Here is a 19,474-nt window from a genome sequence, read left to right on the forward strand (position 1 = left end):
TCCAGTCCCTTCTTGATCTTTGTGGCCCTCACTGGGGGCTCTCCAGGCTTTCTTGTAGAGGTGAGCCCAGCGCAGGATGCGGCTCTCCAGGGACGGCCTCACTGCTGCTTCCAAATCCATCACTGACTGTGGAAGATATTCAGCACAAGCCACCACAAATGATTTTTTAAAAACTGTAGTACTTGATAGCGCCTACCTGGGAATTTTATCAGCTAAGGAAGACTCTGACCAAGTAGCATCGACAGGTGAGAAATACTAATGGCCTATGCCAGGGAGACAGACAGACAGACAGAGCCACACTCACACTCACACACACGACACACAAATCTAACGCCATTCGCACACTCAGGAGCAGCCAGTGACGATCTCCAGGCCAGCCAGCCTAACCGTGTGCCAGGTCACATCGCACACATCGACATGCTGGTGGGACGCGGTGGGGAAGGAGCTCAGAGACACAGAGAAGCGCCGAGCGGCGGCGCCGGCCCAGAAGGCAGGTTTCGGTGGGACCGTTACAGACGGAGAAGCGCGGCACCGGAGGGCGCGGGGCCGCGGGCAGGCCCGGGGGTTGCCAGGGCGGCAGGAGCCGCCCCCGGCGGGAGGCGGGCACCGGGACTCAGGCCTGGGCCGGCCGCTGGCCAGGCTCAGCGGCCGGGGCCCTGTGGGGCGGGGAGGGCGGGGAGGCCGGGACTCTGCGGGGCGGCGGAAGCCCCGGCCGAAGCGGAGGCTCCCGGCGCCGCCGTGAGCCCGCCGCCGGGGGATGGGGGCGGCCCGCCGTGCCCCGGCCCGGCCCCGCCCCTGGCCCCGCCCGCCGCCGCCATGTTGCGGCCGTTGGTGTCCGGTGCGGGGTGAGGCCTGTGCGGGGCCCCAGCGGCGGTGGTGGGGCCCTCAGAGAAGCCGCCTGTGTGGGTGAGTGCCGCTCGGTCGGGCCCGGCCGCGCCGAGGCCCGCCCCTCCCGCTCGCCCTCCGCCCTCCCCGCGCCCTCCCGCCGGCTGGGCGGGTGCTGCCGCCCCGCGGGCAGGGCGGGTGGCCCCGCCGCCGGCAGCTGGAGCCCCGCGCGCCCGCCCGCCCGCCCGCCGCACCGGCTCTTCCGGCCCGCGGGGCTCCCGTCGCCTTCCTCCCGCCGCCGGGGCCTGGCCTCTCCCCCCCGGCTTGTCTCCGGCCGCCGGGCCCGGCCCCCGCGGCGGCCCGGCCCGGCCCGGCCTGGTCAGGCGGCGCCGGCACAAACTAACTTCGGCGGGGCTCGCCCACGTGCGGCCGGGGGCGGCGGGGCTGGGCTGTCAGCGCGGTGGCGGGCGGCGGGGCCCGGGCAGCGGGGGGGCGGCGGCCGGCGGGTGGCCCTGGGCCTTTGTCTGGGGTGGGTCGCGCGTGGGGACGGCGTGGGCCGAGGCGGGGGGCGGCGGCCCTGCCACGGGCCGGGTGACCCCCCGCGTCCCTGGGACCCGCTTGCGCCGCCGGGGCGGGAAGCGGCGTGTTGCCGTACGGGGCTGCGGAAACTTTAACGGGTGTTGAAACGCGGGGTCCCGCTGGCCGCTTGAAGCCTCCGGTTTAACTCCCCCCGCCCGCCGGGGGTTCCCTGCTCCTGCAGCCTCGGCAGGGCCCTGGCGGCCCCCGCGCCGCCGCCCCATGGTGGGCACCCCCTCCGTCCCGCCTGTGGCCCCGCCGGGGCCCGGCGCTCCCTGGCGGGGCAGCGCTGCCCGGCGGCCGCCCCTCTGCAGGTGCCTGCTGCTGCCGCCCCGGGAGCGCTCCTCGGCACATGTTGCCCCCTGTACCTCAGCGTTCCTGTGCAGATTTATCAGTATTTACTGTTATTGCTTTTTTTTCCTTTACTGTCTAACCTTGGTGTAATTGCAGTTTTGTGCTTTTCTATTAGGTGACAACCTTGAACCTCCTCCTTGCACAGTATGGTACGCGCTGGTTTGAAAGCTGCAGAGGAGCTGCTGCAGATCTCCGAAAGTCCCCAGGAATAGCACCGCTAGCAAAAGGTTTGTGTGGCATGTTGTGTGGGACGCTGGTGCCTCTGCCCTGCTGCAAAGTTTTGAAGCTTAGCCACAGCAGAAGGCCCTGGGGTCTCGTATACTGCCTCATGCAAGTTCACAGGGTTTTTTTTGGATGGCTTGGAGGCTACTAGGTTCCCCACCTCCTGGAGGAAGGCACTATAGTGAGGCTGGTTTTGCACATGCATTCTACTCTGTAAGTCCTCCTCTGCTCATTTTGTTCACTTCTGTTGTTTTGCAAACCTTATCCTCCATGTTCTCGTAGGCAAGCAGAGAGAGAAAGTTGGGTTCTGAGCTTGGGCTCTGAGTCAAGTCCTTTGCACAAGCCGGATGGAGTAAGGATGGAGGTCTTCTCTTGTGAGGAAAGCTGAAAATAAAGGCTTTGACATAATTTCCATTAATACACTCTTTCTGTTTGCTGTCTGAGAACAGAAATGAACGGTGTTTAGTCAAAATTTTAAATTTGTATCATTTAAAAATCACTTCTGTTGGCCAGATACTTACTTGGACTTCTCTAGAATCTGGGTCCAGTTCTGCTTTATTTTGAGAAATTGTAGCTTCATGTATGACAGGTTGAAAATGCAATTTTGTGGAGAAAAAACTTGCATAGAGGCTTGCGCTCCTGTAATAGGAATGAGCGTAAAATAGTCTTTTATAGGACTCAAAGATGTACAGGAAAGCTGCTAAAAATGCAAGGTTTCCTCCAAGAAAAACATATTTTGTAATGCTGCAGGTACCTCAGATTGATTTTGTCTTGTATTTTAAAACACTGCCGCATCCAAAGACGTGGATACATGTTTGAGAGTGAGAACGGAGAAGTCAAGAGCAGTTAGTGAGCTCATTTTTCTGTATATAAAACTTGAGCATTTCAGGTTATGGGTGAAGTGTCTTCCTTGTGGAAGGATTTGTGTGCCAGAAGTTTGGGGAGCAGAATGGTGCTTAGCTCTTTCCCAGCTGGCAGAAGTCTTCCTACTCCAAGGAGGGGGAAGTTTCAGGTCCACGCTCTTGAAACATCACAGGTTACTGCAGCTAGAGAAAAGTCCTTGTCAGGTGCTGGTGATGTGAAGTGTATCCAGGGACTTAATGCACAGCTGCCCTACCTTGCTGAGGGATGTGATTATAGATGATTGCACAGCCCTCTGTGGACATTCATATTTGTGGTTTAATTTAAGAATGAGAACAAGTTTAAGCTAAACCACAGCAAGCCACTCTTCAGCCAAGTAAATCTCTGCAGAGTGTTTTGTAGCAGATTAACCAAAGTAACACCTCCAGGGCTTGTCTGTAGGCACAGCTGAACTAAATCTCAGAGACCAGTATGTCCTCTTGTTCCACACTGAAGTGATTTCTTCTGGCCCAGCTTTGTAAATTGTTCCCGCTACCAGCAGTCTGGCCGGAAGGGTTGAGCATTGTTTGGTTTTAATGCAGTGCTTGACAAACTTTTAAACCCAATAAATAATAAAGTAAATAATGAAAGCAGCCTGAAATCAGTGGCCTTTTGTGAAGGTATCAGACAGCTTTCTCTCCCTCTGCCTTGTCCCAGGGTCCTCCTCTCTGCCTGTACCTCTGCTCCCAGCTCTTCTCCCTTCTCCTGGGCTCTTGACACACTCCCAGTCTCCCTTGCTTGCCACTGGCTTTGGCAGCGCTGATGCAGCCCAAGTCAAATGAATGTGGCAGGACTTACCTTGCCTGTGGGTGCTTGTGCTCAGTAAGAACTGGTGCTCTGCTAGTTCAGTTGATGCTTTTTGGGTTTCTTCCTCCCCTGCATACAGCGTACGTTGGTTCACGTACACTGGTGGTTTAAATGGAACATGTATTAAAATAATGGCTTATTAAATACTTGGGAAGACTATATATTGTGCTAACTTGAAAATATTTTGATTAAACAGGGGAAAACCAGTATCTCTGACAGTAGCGAACACAAATGTTCAAGTAATTCTGTGCTGTCAGTTTTCATTATGTGTCTCACCGGAGCTTGATTATTGCTGTCACAGGTCTCTGGCGAGTGTCTAAGTCCCCACTTCCCTTCTGGAGGGCTTATAAAGAGAGAGCTGGATTTCAACACTTATTTCTTGTTATGATTTGGATACAATCCTTTATTCTGTCTTTGGGGAGTTTTGCCTCGCATCGTTACCTAATTAAGGATTGCCCCTTTTTCAAATAAACTCTGCTTGGTTTATGGTGCTTTGAGCTGCTGTATTGAGGTATTTACCAAAGACTTCTATTATTTAAATTGCTCTGGGCAGGGACTCATCTTGCTTTTCAGGCCTATTTCTCTTTGGCCACCTGTTTACTCATGCCTTTTTTCCTTGAAGGAGGACTGAATTCTTCAGATGTGATGATCTATTGAGGAATTGGCAGTGATTGTTGCCTATTAGCTCTAAAGAAAGCCCCAGCTAAACAAAAAAACCTTGTACTAATGCCCTTCTGAATATTTTCTGTTGAGGCCCATGAAAATGGCTAGTTTTGGAGTGATGCACTTGACAGGCTGAAAATGTCCCCTGCATGCGCTTGGTGTTGCCTAAAAGGTTACGTTTGAACTAGCTGTGTTCTGTGTGACCCTGGGAGAAGGGGATGCTATCTCCCACTGTGTTGCTTGAAGCACCAGGAACAGCTCTGCCCACAACCTGGAGAGTGCGGGTTGTGTTGCAGGGCAGTCATGTCACTTGCCACCTGCCCCTGATAGCTCGAGCAGGATGGGACCTGAGCTTTTGCTGATCCCCCCAGGCACAACTAGGACAGGAGAGGTCCCTTCTCTACAGTGCCCTGTGAAATGGCGCTGTTGTGTTGAAAAACCTGGGCTAATGTCTTTGTGTATAAACAGTTGATCTTGGAGTAGTTAAAATGGAAGCTGAAGTGTCTGCTGCAGATGTTTCTAGTCTTTGTACCCTGCTGCGTTAGCATTTTGGGCAGTTGTGTTTTTTTATCACATATGGCTCGTTTGCATAACAATCTTACATTTCCCCCAAGGACAAACTTTGTATCTGATAAAATATTTTTTGTTGCTTTTAATTGTAGCTTTCATCATGGGGGACATGAAAACCCCAGATTTTGATGACCTCTTGGCTGCTTTTGACATCCCTGATCCGACTAGCCTTGATGCCAAGGAGACCATCCCATCAGCTGGGGAGGAGAATGAGAATCACCTGAAGTCATCGGGAATCTGCATAGACGAGAATGTGTCCTTGTCCCACTCTTTGCCTCCCTCTGATGCTCCTGTTGTGAGTGTGATAGTGAAGAACACGAGTCGCCAGGAGTCCTTTGAAGCAGAAAAAGAGGGGAATCACCTCGGGACTGGTCTGCTGCATAATGGGTTTCGTGGGTCCGATCTGCCATCGGAAGCTCATGCTTTAGTGCATAATTATGGCAAGTTTGAGTCAACTTTTATTAATGGCGACAGCTCAAGAAGTTACTCTGATAAACTGGACCAATCCAAATCAGAGCCTTTGCCAACATTTAGTCAGTTTAGCCCGATTTCCAGCCCTGAACCAGAGGACACATTCAAAGAGAACAGTATTGGTGATAAACCCAAACATGCCCAAACTCCATATTTTCCACCACCTTCGATGTATATACCGACAGGAGCTTCAGTACTAGATCATCTTAGGAAGGTACCAGAGCCCGAATTAAGCATGTTTGATCAGTACTGTAAAAAGGAACAAAAGATGGAAATCCACTGCCAGCCAGAGAACAGGGTGGAAATGAGCAGGAGAGAACAAGACAAAGCAGCAGAGAGGTTTGTGGAGTCAAGCAAGGACTTGGTAGATACCAGTAGCTTTCTTGGAGAAGGCTTGGTGTTTGGAGACCTCCCTCACAATAATTTAGGAGAAAGTAAGGGGTCTGTGCCCGAGCTGAACATCTCTTCATCAGTACCACCTCGCCAGAGGTTAAAGCCAACTCATTCAAAGTTGTCATCCTGCGTGGCAGCGTTAGTAGCTCTTCAGGCCAAAAAGGTTGCATGTATTCCAAAAGGCGATCAGCCAAATCTTACCAAGGAACCTGTTCCTTTTAAAGATGGGATGAAGGGAAGTCCAAAAATGCCCAAGTCGCCAAAGAGTCCCCGAAGCCCCTTAGAGGTGGTAAGGAAGGCCAGCAAGCAGCCCGAGAGTCCTCGGAGCGTGTGCAGTGATAGCAGTGGAAAAGGCTCTCCTTCCATGGCAGCTGGCTCTCCGCCAGCTATTCCCAAAGTTAGAATAAAGACTATCAAGACATCCTCTGGTGAAATTAAAAGAACTGTAACTAGAATTTTGCCGGAAAATGATGAGTTGGGCAAATCTTCAGAAGAGTCGCCTGTGGAAACCTCATCTGCTGAAGAGTTTATAAAATCTTTCCCATCCCCTGATACTAGTGCAGTTATGGAAAGTGAGGCTAGCAAGAATTCAGCCAAAACCAGGGCTGCTGTGGCTATCCAGTTGTCAAACGTAACAAGTCCTTATGCAGATGGTATGAAAACAGATATTGCCGCAAACAGCACGCGTGCCGTGTCCTTATCTCCCCTGCCAAACTGTGGCAGTGGTGCCATAAAAGTAGGTGTCAAGAGGCAGCAGCAGGGTATTGTGGTGCAGCCATCCAGCGTGACCACCTCCAGCCTTCTTCCCAAAGCTGTGCACTTGGCAAATCTCAACTTAGTCCCGCATAGTGTTGCTGCTTCTGTTACGGCAAAGTCATCCGCACAGAGACGAAGTCAGCCTCAAGTGACGCAGATGTCTGTGCCGCTGGTACACCAAGTCAAGAAAGCTGCTCCTGTCATTGTGGAGGCATTTAATAAAGTACTACACAGTGCCAATCCGGTGCCAATATATACTCCAAACCTTAGCCCTCCACGTGACACCAATATTAATTTACCTGCCTCTGGGTATTGTTGCCTGGAATGTGGGGACTCATTTGCCTTAGAGAAAAGCCTGACTCAACATTATAGTCGACGAAGCGTTCATATTGAAGTCATGTGCACTCAGTGTTCAACTATGCTACTTTTTTTTAATAAGTGTAGCTTGCTTAAACATGCAAGAGATCATAAGAGCAAAGGATTTATCATGCAGTGTTCTCAGCTGCTAATGAAACCAATTTCCTTAGACCAAATGTTTTCATCTCCTACAAGCTCTTCAGCCTCTCTGGCTCCTCAGACTTTGCACTCACCCTCTCCTTCGCGTAAGCCCTGTGCTGCTTCAGGAGGTGAGGTAGGAATTCCTGCCAACACTCAGCCAGCCTTGCCCCTCTATATGGACCCATTGAGACTAATCCGTCATGGACTTAAGTGTTTAGAGTGTAACAAGCAGGCGCAGGATTATGTTGCTTTAGCAGCTCATTATCAGAGAACCTCAGAAGACAATGAGAGGCTGGTAAGTTACCATTTTAATGTTATTAGGTAAATCTCTCTGAGTTTTAAGAGATTGTCCTCTAGGGAAAAAAAATAGGCATCTTGGTGGTAAATGAGTTGCTTTGCCTAAAAAAGTGCTTGTGGGGAGGATTTTGGATGCACATGAGCCCAGACGTGTGTGCATGAAGAGGCATTTAGTGTTGCTGGCTTGCCTTCTTTTTACCCTTTGCCAGCAAAAAGAGGGTAATAAGGAGACTAGGGAGATCCTTGAGCATCAAAGGAAGGTGTTGGAAATCAAAGATCACTTGGATGAGGTGTGCGAGAGTGCTGTAGGGGAGGACCAGTGGAGTGTGACCTGAAACAGGTTTTTGTGCTCTAAGCATGACTAGAGAACAATTTAATTTTACCTTTCCCAGAGTTTGTGCCAGAATCTTCTGTGTAATACTTGGAATATCGGGTGCTGTTTTTACTGTTAATGTGGTGAAGTGTATATTGTGACAGGACTAGCTGAGAGGTGAACGGTGCCGTGTGTGGGGTGTAAGGCTGTTTGGGACTATTTTTGCCCTTTGGGTGGGAGAGGGACAAGTTAGTGTGACCTGGTTTCAGCTGTGGTAGTGTTAATTTTCTGTTTGGTAGCTGGTGCAGTGCTGTTTTGGATTTGGTGAGAGTGTGAAGTTGATAGCACACTAGTGTTCTCAGCTGTTGCTGTGTAATGTTTATACTAAGTCAAGGACTTGTCAGGTTCTCAGGCCCTACCAGTCAGACAGTGGGGTGTGGGGGGCTAAGGACACCACAAAAAGTTGGAAGGGGACACGGCCAGGCCAGCTGACCTGAACTAGCCGAAGGGATATGCCATACCATAGAATGTCATGCTCAGTATATAAGCTGGGGGGAGTTGGTCAGGGCCTGACGATAGCTTGATAGCTGCTCGTGGGGCTGGCTGGGTATCGGTCAGTGGGTGGTGAGCAATTGTATTGTGCATCACTTGGTTTTTTTTCTCCCTTACCCCTGTAATTTATTCCTCTCCCCTTCTCTCTCCTTTTTGTTACAGTTATTATTCGCCCCTCCCCCCTCCTCCCTGTCCCTCTGGGGGGAGCCGGGGTGGTGTGGAGTGGGGAGTGAGGAGCGGCTGTGTGGTACTTAGTTACTGGCTGGGGTTACACCACAGCACGGTGCTGTTTCCATAGGAGGGCTCAAGAGCTTTGCTTTAGTGGCTTCCTGCCTTGCTCCAGTGCTGCCCTGCTTGGGTCTGCACCTCCTTTGTGGACCTCCCTTGTAGGTGCAGACAGGTGGTTTGGATCCCCTTTGAAATGCCAGCTTAGGTCTCTACTGATGAAGGAGAGATGTTCTTCATTGTGTACCAAGGCCATATGCTTTGTGCTTTTTTTTTTTTATTTTGGAAGATATGGTTATTCCTGTTAAAGTATAAGCCAACCTGAAGTTGAACAGGAGGAGGAATCCTTTCTGCTTATCTTTTTAGATGACATGAAAGCTTTCCGCATCTGTGTGGCTGCCAGCAGAGCTGGCAGGCCCCCAGCACAATCTCCACGAGCTCCATGAAGAAGGACTCAGTGCTGACATAAAAAAATTGAGATGACCGTCAGTGTCTGCCATGGCTGTCATAGTACCTGTATGCTCCAGAGCCTCCCTTTGCTTGTTAAATAGCTTGCAGGAGTATTGAGGTCACTGTGGTCCCTTTTAGATGCTTTGTTATCTTTCTCTTAAATTCATTATCAGGAAAAAAAGGAAAAAAAAAAAAAAGATTATGGCTGAATGATTTTTACGTCATGAAAAATGGTGAGGCCAGGAGGGATCAGCGTGGCCACATAATCAGGTTTATTGCCTGAGGCAGATCAGTGAGCATTGCACTCTGTCAACACCGTAACTTATTTTTCAACTATAATGCGTTTTTAGAAAATGTCAGCAGTCTGGAATTAAAACCTTCAGGTAAAGGGATACAGTGAGTGCTTCAAAGTGAGCTAAAATGTTAATCAGTTGCATTAAAAAATATATTTCCTATTTTTGTTGTGGGATTATCAATTCAAGAGCTCCTTAAAGAAAGAAGGAATGTGATAGTATTTTTAGCTTGTAATCAAATAACATATTCTGTAACTTAACCAAGAAAAGAGTTTAAGCCTCTTGCTTTAAGTCTAGGTCTGCTAGATGTGAGATTATTTTTGTATGTGAGATTATTCAATGCTTTTCTGAATAAAAGCATTGAAACACTGGAAAAAGAGGTGACGTTAGAACTTGTAAAACAATCTCCTTGCTGTTTGATCTTCCCATACTTAATGGCATGCATGCATTGCTCTGGGAGTCAGTTTCCACTATCTGCTGTCGTCCAGACTGCCTGGTGGTGCTCCATGCTGTTCCTGGAACATCTGTTTCAGCAAAGCTGTTATGTTTCTAAAGGAAGTAAGAGTTTGTGCCCATATGCTTGTAATTGTATGCATCCAGATTTAGCAGTAGCTAATGGAAACCATATTTCTGCCTTCTAGTAGTACCCAGGGTATTTGGTGTCACTGGGCTGAGAGGTAAAAGGATAGGTGAAGTTCGGTGGTCTCACAGCAGTCCCTGCAGTAGATGGGTACTTGGCTTCTCTGAACAGTCCAAGGGAGAAGGTGTGAACTGCCTTGACATCATGTGTCTCACTTGGGTAAGCACACTGTGTAGCTCCCATCAGTAATGAGGCATGAGAAGCTGAAGGTTTTGCATATCAAGGGTGTTAATGAACATAAGCAAATCTGATATTAAATACGGTGTGAGAAGGATGTAGGTAAGGCTGTTGGAGTATGCATCATAAGCTCCTGAAATAGCAAAACGTGAACCATCCAAACCCATTCTGAGAAGATGCTGTGGATATCCTTGACTCTGCATTAATTAAGATAATTTCTTGGGTTGCTATTTTTATTTCAGTCAGAAGAAAGAGGGATGTTGGTAGGGGCTGGAGATGATCAAGTGACTGATTTCACAAACACTTTGTTAGGTGATAGAAGCAACTGAATACTTTGGTTTCCATCTCCAGAGTTGTACCAGGTCACTCATTTTTTGGGGCAGTGGTAGAATTTGTTCCTGAGAAAGGCATTGATGTAAGACCTGTATCCAACACAAATCTTTTAGTGCCCCCAGCAGTCAATCAAAACCACTATGTCCACGCAGCAGAAGGTGTTGATTTATATTCTGGTACTTCTAATTTTTTATTTTTTTTAAAAAAAAAGGTACATGACTGGTAGTCACGTACCCATGCCTGATCTGGAGCATGCTGCTGTTGCAGGACAATTTGCCAGGATGCAGAGGTGGTATTAACAGTTGTAGGCAAACTCAGACATGAGCTGCATCCCCAGATCTCAGGGGACTTGATTGTCCAGTATTTATCATAGTTTTGCACATTTAAGCAAAAACTGGTGTGTGTTTCTTCCTCCATACCTGCTGTTTTTTTCACTGTACTGAAACATTAGTTTAGAAGCAACTGTGTGTGTGTGTAGATTGTCATAATTTCTTAAAGCTAACAAAAAATTGTACTCTAGTATATTGGATTTTTTTTTTTCAATTTCTTACTCAGTCCCAGAATTCAGACACAAACTCTTTGCCATGCCTCCTTGAGAAAGTACGGAGTGTCTTGATATTTTCTATGTGAGGCTGTGGCTTGACTTAGCCTTTTAAAGAGCTTCAAGAAGTAGCAAGGCAGGTCCCCACTGCATTATGGCCTGAAGCTTATAATCTGTGACTATTGCCTGGTACCAGATTGTCCCAAAAAAGAGGATAATTGGAAAGGATAGACGGATGTATAAAGGAAGGAGTATCTTTGGCTGAAGATGAAGGGTAGAAATGATTTATCTGTAGCACCTGGGTTTATGCTAGAAGATGGAGACCGTTGACCTATGGAAAGTAAGCTAGGTGGATTTTTGTTGATGTTTTTAGGAGCTCTTCTGCTAAATGATACCAAGTCTGGATTACTAACTGTGATATGCACATCTAAAGTGACCATAACTTGAGAAATAGAGCAGAGCATGTGCAGTGCTCAGTTAGGGGGCTTTTAACTCAAAAACCTTTTCAGACCTAATATAGAATGGGTATGTGACCTTGCTTAGAAGAAAGGGTTGGTCCAGTAGGATTGATGAAGAAAAGAAATAGCAGGTAAAAGACTTATTTTTCAATATGGTGGTTTCAGTTATCCAGAAGTTGAAGGATGAGTGAGCCATGGTAAGAGGCAGGAATGATTGGATTGGAGCAGGGGAGGAACGGCCTAAGCTGGCTCTGCTCCATAAGAAAATTTATCCTCTGTTGATACTTAATACTTCTCACTTTAATTGGTATTTCTTACCATGAGTTTGTGAATTACTTTGACATCTTCATGTTTCCCATAGCTGTTTAAAAGGCGATTGAGTTTCCTGTTTGTTCCAGTTGGTGGCTTGGGAAATGCTTGGTCTTATATATCTGAATGGCCTTGGGTCAAGCCCATATTAATAGGACATATAGCAGGTAAATGACTTTCCTAGGTGGGGCCAAAATGAGAATGACATTGTTGGGTCACTGTTGTTTTGGAGGAAGGAAGAAAGGTGTGGATGTGGTCTGGACAGCAGGGAAAGGAGGAGATTTGGAGCAAGTGAGAGGAAAGAGAGGGGGATGATGCTGTGATTGAGAAGATGGAGGGGAAAGACCTTTAGAAAAATCATGGGGCACTTGACTTTAGTATTACATTTTAGACTCATGGTAACTGTATGATTGCAGTTGTTCAAAGTACAGCAGGGAAATCCTACCTGGTTTATTTTTATATAGAATATGCATAAGATGAAGGCAGTTATCTCAGCCAAATACCACAGTGGGATCTCTGTGGCTTACAGTAAGGTTACAGGCTTTGCGAATTGTGAGCTAATCCACTTCAGAAATAGAACTGGATGTATGTTTTGTGGAGAGTTTTAATGGATCACAGTTACTTTGCCTTTAGCGTGGCCAATTTTGCAATTTTTGCAGGCTTGCAATTGAATCAAGTTGTTGGATGGGATCTGTTTACTGCTTTTTAGATCACAGAACTGCAAGAAGGCAGTGTGTAGATTTGAATACCTGGTAGGTTGGATTTTCTTCAAAATAGAAGCTGGGCTGCATGTAAGCATTATGCTTGTCCAGATGTTCAAAAGATGTTAACAGGTGTTCCCTGTAACTTCAGGTCTGTTGACTGACTACAGTAGCGTTATGTTCCAGAGCAAGAATTTTCCGGGGAAAAAAGGTATAATTAAATAGGTATAGTTTCTGCCAAATTAATTGATAAATTTATATTATTTATAATGCAAGTAATTATACACAAGAATGTGTATTTCATTTATATTTTTAGAGTAGAGAAATTAGTAGATCCTAATCTCATTGATGTTCAATGAGATGGTTGTTAGGGTGCTGTGTGGGGGATGGCTGTACTGAAGAAATTGAATTTTGAGGTTGGAGCGGAATCGGGTAAAAGGGAGGTAACTGCAACTGGGGATGGGTTGCTTGTGAGATCTTTTGAGGGATGGCTTTAGGATACCTCTGCAGTTAATGTTTGTACTAAGGACCTTGGAGGATGAATGTGTAGATGAAATTTGCTGAACCAACAGAGTAAGAAATCATGGAAAGCTTGGAATATTTTACAGGACAACCTAGATGATCTTGAAGACCAAGTAGGAATGGGATGAAGCAGCTGAAAAGCAGGATACATGTGTTTGGTCACAAGAAGACTGAATGACCAAGATGATACAGTTGTGCAGGGGATTTTTGTTAACCTAAGTTACCAGTCAGGGTTGTGTTAATGCTCCCTGTCTCTCTGAGAAATAACTTAGCTGGATAAGTATATTGTTTTGGTTATCAGGGATGAACTGAAGTAAGAGAGGGAAGAATGACCAGAGAAATGGAAAGATGATCTCTTGAGGGGGAAACTAAAAGCACTTTTGAGTTTAGCTTGGCAAAGACCTGGTAAATTAGGGTGGGTCTCCTTCCGTACTGAAGTAGACAGTGTTAAGGGTTGTGACACTTTTTTTTTTTTTTCCTACCAGAAACTAAATCTGTAAAAAGAAGTGTTTCCTGTACTTGGATCACCCCAGGTAGTTGTCAGCATCGGTTTTTATGTAGCCTTTTCAGGGCTGGGCTCAAATTACAGGAGGTGAACAAAACCCATGTAGCTCCTGGTGCCTTCATTTTAGATGTGCTTTTTCTTAAAAGAGTGAGAGTGGGTACAGAGGACACTCTGTATCCGGTCTGAGGTTTATAGAAAAGAGCTTTTTAAATTCAGGGGCAACAGTGATGCAAGAACCAACCAAATGGATTTACACAGAAAATTAGAGGACTGTCTGTAATCATCAGAGGAGTGAATTTAGGAAGAGGTTACAGCAGAAGTAATGAACAAAAGACATAAGCTGATTTTGAGACAGAGCTTATTTGTTATCTTGGCAAGGACAGACAAGTACACAATAACATGTGCAAGAATTCAGAGTGCTTCCTGACCCTCTTGGGTACAATTGTCCATCTACTGGTAACCAGACATGTGTTTTGGGTTTGTGTGTTGTGGGGATTTTTTTTGGTCTTATGTGATTTGACTACCCAAAATCCACTGAGGTAGCTAGGAACTTGAATAAAGTACAAAATGTAAAGGACCTCTGAATTGTCTTACACCTTTGTGCTTTTGTTCTCCCCTCCATTTTGTTCTTCTGTTACCCTTCATTTGTCCAAAAAGAATTTTTCAATGAGTTGTGACATATCATGTTTACATACCACCTGCACTGGAATTATTTAAAAGCAATTTTATTTCTGCCTTTTCTTTTTCTTCTTCCTTCCCCCTCTTAAATCAGTGCTTTATAATTTAGTGGCTAATACTTGTCAGAAGCTAGTAGGACCACATGCTGAACTGGTAAATTCCCAGCAGCAAACTAGCAAGCAAGCAAGGCAGCGGCCATAACTTTGCTATTTTTCTCTTCCTTCCCCCTCTGCCATGTTCGTGTTTTACCTTAGAAAACAAGAGGATTGACAATCAACAAAAAATTTCTTTGCCCCATAAAGCCCTGCTTTCTCCCTCTCCCAAACCAAGAGTGATTAATGTAGTAGTGAGGACAGATTTTGTTTGATATGGATATTTTCTCTCTGGATTTTGTGGAAGCACAGGGATTGAGGATGTTATGATGAAAGCATGTTGAGGGAACGGAGCTCCAGGCAGGGATCCCTGGGAATGCAGACGAAGAGATGAGTGGCAGGATAGGAGTCAGAGCCTGTACCCTGAGGCGAGAACAGAGCATTGGGATGAGGAGGAGAGGCTAGGGAGGAAGAAAAGCTAGAGTGTGGTTCCACGGTCTGCATAAATCAGCATGTGATCCACTGCCATACAAGATGACAATCCCACCCTCTCCTCCTTCCCCATTCACTCTTGCTTGCCTGGCCCTGGTGGTCCTGCAGCCCCTGGGGGACTGAGACCGGCTTGGGGGAAGAGGAGAATGAGCACTGGTGCACACTGGGAGCCAAGGCATGGCTGAGAGCAAGGAGGAGGTGACAATGACAGCTGGAGGCAAAAGCAGTTTGTCTCAGGTAGGATGGAAACTGAGGCTGGAAGCTGGTGTCTTATGGCACCAAGAGGAAGGCTTCTGCTCCCCTGTTCTTATTCCGTGCGGGCACTAATGATGCTGCTAAGGGCAACCTGGAGAATATCAAAAGATAGTGTAGAGCTCTGGTGGTGATGGGCAGGGGCATGAGAGCCCAGGAGGTGGTCAGTTTAATCCTGCTAATCCTGTTTATCCTGCTTAATCCGGTTCATTGGTGGGTGTTATGGCTTGACCTTGGCTGGCCAACAGGTGCCCACCCAGCTGCTCTCTCACTCCCCCTTCTCAATAGGCCCAGGGGAGAACACATGAGAAAAAGCTTGTGGGTAAGGACAGGGAGATCACCTAACAATTACAGTCACGGGCAAAATAGACTTAGCTTGGGTAAATTAATTTATAGCCAACTAATTGTAGCAGGGTAGGAGAGTGAGAAATAAAAAGCTATAAACACTTTCCCTCTGCACCTTCTTTCTTCCTGGCTCAGCTTCACTGACTCTTCTACCTCCTCTCCCTGAGTGGTGCAGGGGAATGGGTGTTGTGTCACATTGCTTCATCTCTGCTGCTCCTTCCTCCTCACATTCTTCTGTTTCATTGTGGGGTCAATCCAATGGGAGACAGTCCTTCACAAACAGCTCCAACATGGGTCCTCCCCACAGGCTGCAGTTCTTCATGAACCACTCCAGTGTGAGTCCTCTCCATGGGGTGCAGTCCTGAGGAATGGACTGCTCCAGCGTGGGGCCCCATGGGGGCCCCATGTCCTGCCAGAAAACCTGTTCCTGTGTGGGCTTCTCTTCACAGGACCACAAATCCTACCAGGAGCCAACACCAGTGTGGGCTGCAGCTTCCTTCAGGGCACATCTACCGTGGTCCTCCATTAGAGGGGGACAATCTGTGTCACCATGGTGTTCACAGTGGTCTGCAGGGGAATCTCCGCTCTGGCACCTGGAGCACTTCCTCCTCCTTCACCCACCTTGGTGTCTGCAGGGCTGTTTCTCTTACATCTTCTCACTCCTCTCTCCCAGCTGTTGCAACAGCATTTTTTACCCTTTCTTAAAATGTGTTCTCACAGGGGCGCTACCTTCATCACTGATGGGCTCAGCTTTGGCCAGTGACAGGTCCATCTTCTCACAGAGGCCGCCCCTGCAGACCCCACTACCAAAATCCTGCCACATAAACCCAATACAGTGGGTCAGAAGAAGAGATATGGAAACTGAAATTCTTGAAATTACAGCTGAGATCATAAAGAGAAAAGCACTACGGACTGAGAGAATTCAGAATTAAGCTTATCTGATGCAACATTATCTAAGATCTGTGATGCTAATATTTTTTCCATTGCAATTCCACTTAGTTTCCTAAGACCGTCAAGTTTCTAGATCTACAATGATGCTTGAACCAGGGATTTTTCCATATGCACGAAAATGTATTTTGTGTTGGTTGAACAGCCTCAGTTTCTAGGGAATAAGATTTTAGGTGAATGCTTTGTTTTACTGAGGCTTAAAGTGCCCTGGTGTCTTGGGATGATTTAGTGGGGGGTGTGTGTGTGTAGGCGTCTGTCTTGGTGAAGGTCTGAGGAGGATGCTGAGTTTGGGAGTGTTGGGCAATGAGTGAGGTGCAGGAATACAAATGAGAGTGAACAGAGTTGACAGAAGGAGGTGGGATACAACGATGAGGCTGAGGATGAATAGGTGTGATGGGGAGAAGTGGACTGAGTTGGAGGTACCAGAAGAGAGGATAGATGGGAGAAGTTTTGCATTGAAGGCTGTCTTATGGTTGTGTCCTTTAGGCCAAGCAGACTTCCTCAGTGGCATTGGCCCCTTAGGCTGACATCTTAAAATAGGCAACTGTAACCAAAGAAACAAAAATATCTTTGCTGTGCTTGGGTTTGACAACGTGAGAGTGTATAGGAGTTAATTGGGATAAAACATCTGTGTTAGGACTGGACTTGGCATGTATTGTGTCACTGAAACTCGAATGCACTGGTTTTAGGGTATCAGCTGGGTTCTAGATTTTTCTCACAGGCTTTATCTGAGAGAGAAGATTGGCTGCAGGAATTTTGCAGGGGTGCCTGCATGTGAGAAGACAGGAGCTTGCTCTGACTCTCTGGCCTGGGGTGCTTTGCACTGCCAGTAGGTAGAAGAAAACACACTTGTGAATGGATCAAATTTGACTCTTGAGTTGTGTAGTCAATCCTTTCAATAAAACAGAAGATTAATTGTGCCAGCTCTTTGCAGGCACTTTCCAGAGCAAAACTGTGTGTTAACTATACATTTCCTGATTTGCAAACACCTCTGTGGCCACAGGGTTGGGTTTAACAGACAAACTTTTTTTGAGCAGTACATTTTCTCAACCTTCACTCTACTTCAGTGAGTGTTTTGATTCCTGCCCCCCCCCCCCCCCCTTCTGAAGAATAGTAAGTAAAAATGGCAATAAAATAAAATGTTCTGAAATGGCTGAACTTCTGAGAATTTGTGTATGTGTGAATGTGACTTCTGGAAGAAAAGCCCAAATGAAATGTGGCAGGCAAACGGGAATTAAAGAAAACTTGTAATAACCTACACTTTAATAAAGAGTTATTTATGGGAATATATGGAAAAACACAGACATTACACAACTCAAAATCATATCCTGGTAACATGCTTTAGAAATAACTGACTAATGAATGTCTCAAATTGCTGCCAGGCTTCTTTGAAAAGTCATGAAAAACTAGGAGAGAGATAAAAATGTGACATCTGGAACCAAGTTACAATTTCTCATACAAAGCAGAAGAGTTGCAAAAGAAAAAGCCACTCTGTCTCTGAGATGAAACCTTTGGTGAGGAAGCCCACGTGCAGCTGCCTGTGTGCTCCTGACAAACGCAGCAGCTCCTGGTGTAAAGTGAATGAGTGGATGCTCCTGTAATACCCCTGGGCAGCATTTCTGGCCTTGCATCTTTTGCAAGTGTTAAAAAAAAAAAAAAAAATAATCAGTGTGAGCATAAAGATGCCAGTTACAATATTTTCCCTCCACTGAACCTTTTTCAGCTCTATGTTTCTTGTTGATTCAGTGGAAAAATAAACCTGCCATTTTATTACCTAGTCACTCAGTCCTGTATGGTGGTCTTGAAGCTCTTTGTGGTCAGCCCTTACCTGTAACATGCTGAGCTGCTGGGTTATGATGATCAGTCTTTGACTTTTCACTGTTCATTTCCCTTTCCTAGATACTTTGAGAGTATTTTGAAGTGCCCAAATCTCAGCAAAACTTCCTGTGGACCTTCCTCCATCGAAGAACTGACTGTTTATTCTTTTTGGCTAACCATTTATTTATCCAAGCAAAACCCTTCCTCTCTTACTCTGTGGCACCTTAGTTTCCTTAAAGTCCTTTAGTGAAGAGTGTTGCAAAGCCATTTTGGAAATCCAGGTAGCCTGACTCATCTGCTGGTCAGATCTCCCTTACTCACATATGGGTTTGTGAAACAGGAAGGGAGAAGCTGCACTGACTTTTCCCAAGAAGTAATTCTGGTTGAAGATGACAGTTTTTCTTTATTCTTACTAATTTACTGTTGTGACTCATTGCTCTTCAATTTGTCTGTTTACTCTTGATTCCTCCATGAGACAATCTGAACTCGGAGGCTTGGGCTGGGTTTTTTGTTCCCCCTGCAGAGCATGGTGTCAACATGGGAATCCTTCTTCCCTGGCCTCTGCAGGCCCAGTAAATTCACTCAGCCTTATCCTTGCTGAGTCTTGCTTTTTATTCCCACATTGTGTGTATGCGTTCTCTGGCAGCCTTCCTGTTCTTGTGGAATCTGAAGAAGATAACCACTAGTTTTGATGCCTCCTGCCAACTGCCCCCCAAACTTTCCTGCCCTATATTAGCATGGTTTTGGTCCCCACTGAGCCTTTCACATAACAGTGGAGGTGGCAGGAGCTTGCTGCTTCTCTGCTGTAGCCAAGCAACAGTGTCCAGGCATGGAGCCCATTAAATATTGGTGGTTTTGGCATATTTTAGATCCAGCATAAGCACACAGCAGTGAAAATTCAGGTTTTTAGTGTGTGCTGATTGCCAGGGTACCTTTGTGGGATATAGGTATTACATGCTGGGGAGAAAGTAGTAAGCCCCAAACTCTCTCTTTGCAGACTTAAAATTGAAACTAAATTGACTTTGACAAGGCAGGATCTGGAGAGAAAATGTTCTTACTAAGCTGCAAGGGAAAAGGTGCTTTCAGCTTGGGGTTGTGCTGAGTCTGCCTTAAATATTAGGTGGGATCGAAGTGAGAGGAGTCCTGTTTTAACAACAAGAAGTTAGATTTCCCATTGCAAATTGAAACCTGGTTAGAAAAAAATGCCGTAAACCATAGTAAAACTGCCCTGGATATTAATTTCTTGTAGCTTTTATTTGGAGATTTGAGAGTGCTTTGGAGAATTCAAGGCCCCACTCAGATCCTCGCAGAGAGGTCCTGGAGGCTTTTCTATTTCCCATTTATATTTCACTGCTCAGACCATGGCTTAGTAGCACTGTTTTTCTTTGCTGAAACTTGAGGGGCTTCTCGGCATTTGAGGAAGGGCTGAAATACTCCTGAATTTATTTGTATTGCATTTGGGTATGTGCATGGTGGTACTACAATACAGTTTCTTCCA

The 19,474-nt window shown here is 46.5% G+C and overlaps 1 protein-coding gene across 2 annotated transcripts in view; it reads left to right on the top strand.

The window, feature by feature from the left end:
- The first annotated feature begins 795 nt into the window (after positions 1-795).
- Positions 796-19,474, top strand: part of ZNF592 (zinc finger protein 592) — a 38,412-nt gene continuing 19,733 nt past the window's right edge. For both annotated transcript variants that reach the window (XM_037395997.1, XM_037395999.1), the window contains exons 1-3: positions 796-906; positions 1,871-1,982; positions 5,010-7,330. In XM_037395997.1, the coding sequence (XP_037251894.1) occupies positions 5,018-7,330 (2,313 nt within the window). In that variant the 5' untranslated portion in view covers positions 796-906; positions 1,871-1,982; positions 5,010-5,017. The remainder of the gene's footprint in view (positions 907-1,870; positions 1,983-5,009; positions 7,331-19,474) is intronic.

Source organism: Falco rusticolus, chromosome 7, assembly GCF_015220075.1.
Source record: "Falco rusticolus isolate bFalRus1 chromosome 7, bFalRus1.pri, whole genome shotgun sequence".
NCBI lineage: Eukaryota > Metazoa > Chordata > Aves > Falconiformes > Falconidae > Falco > Falco rusticolus.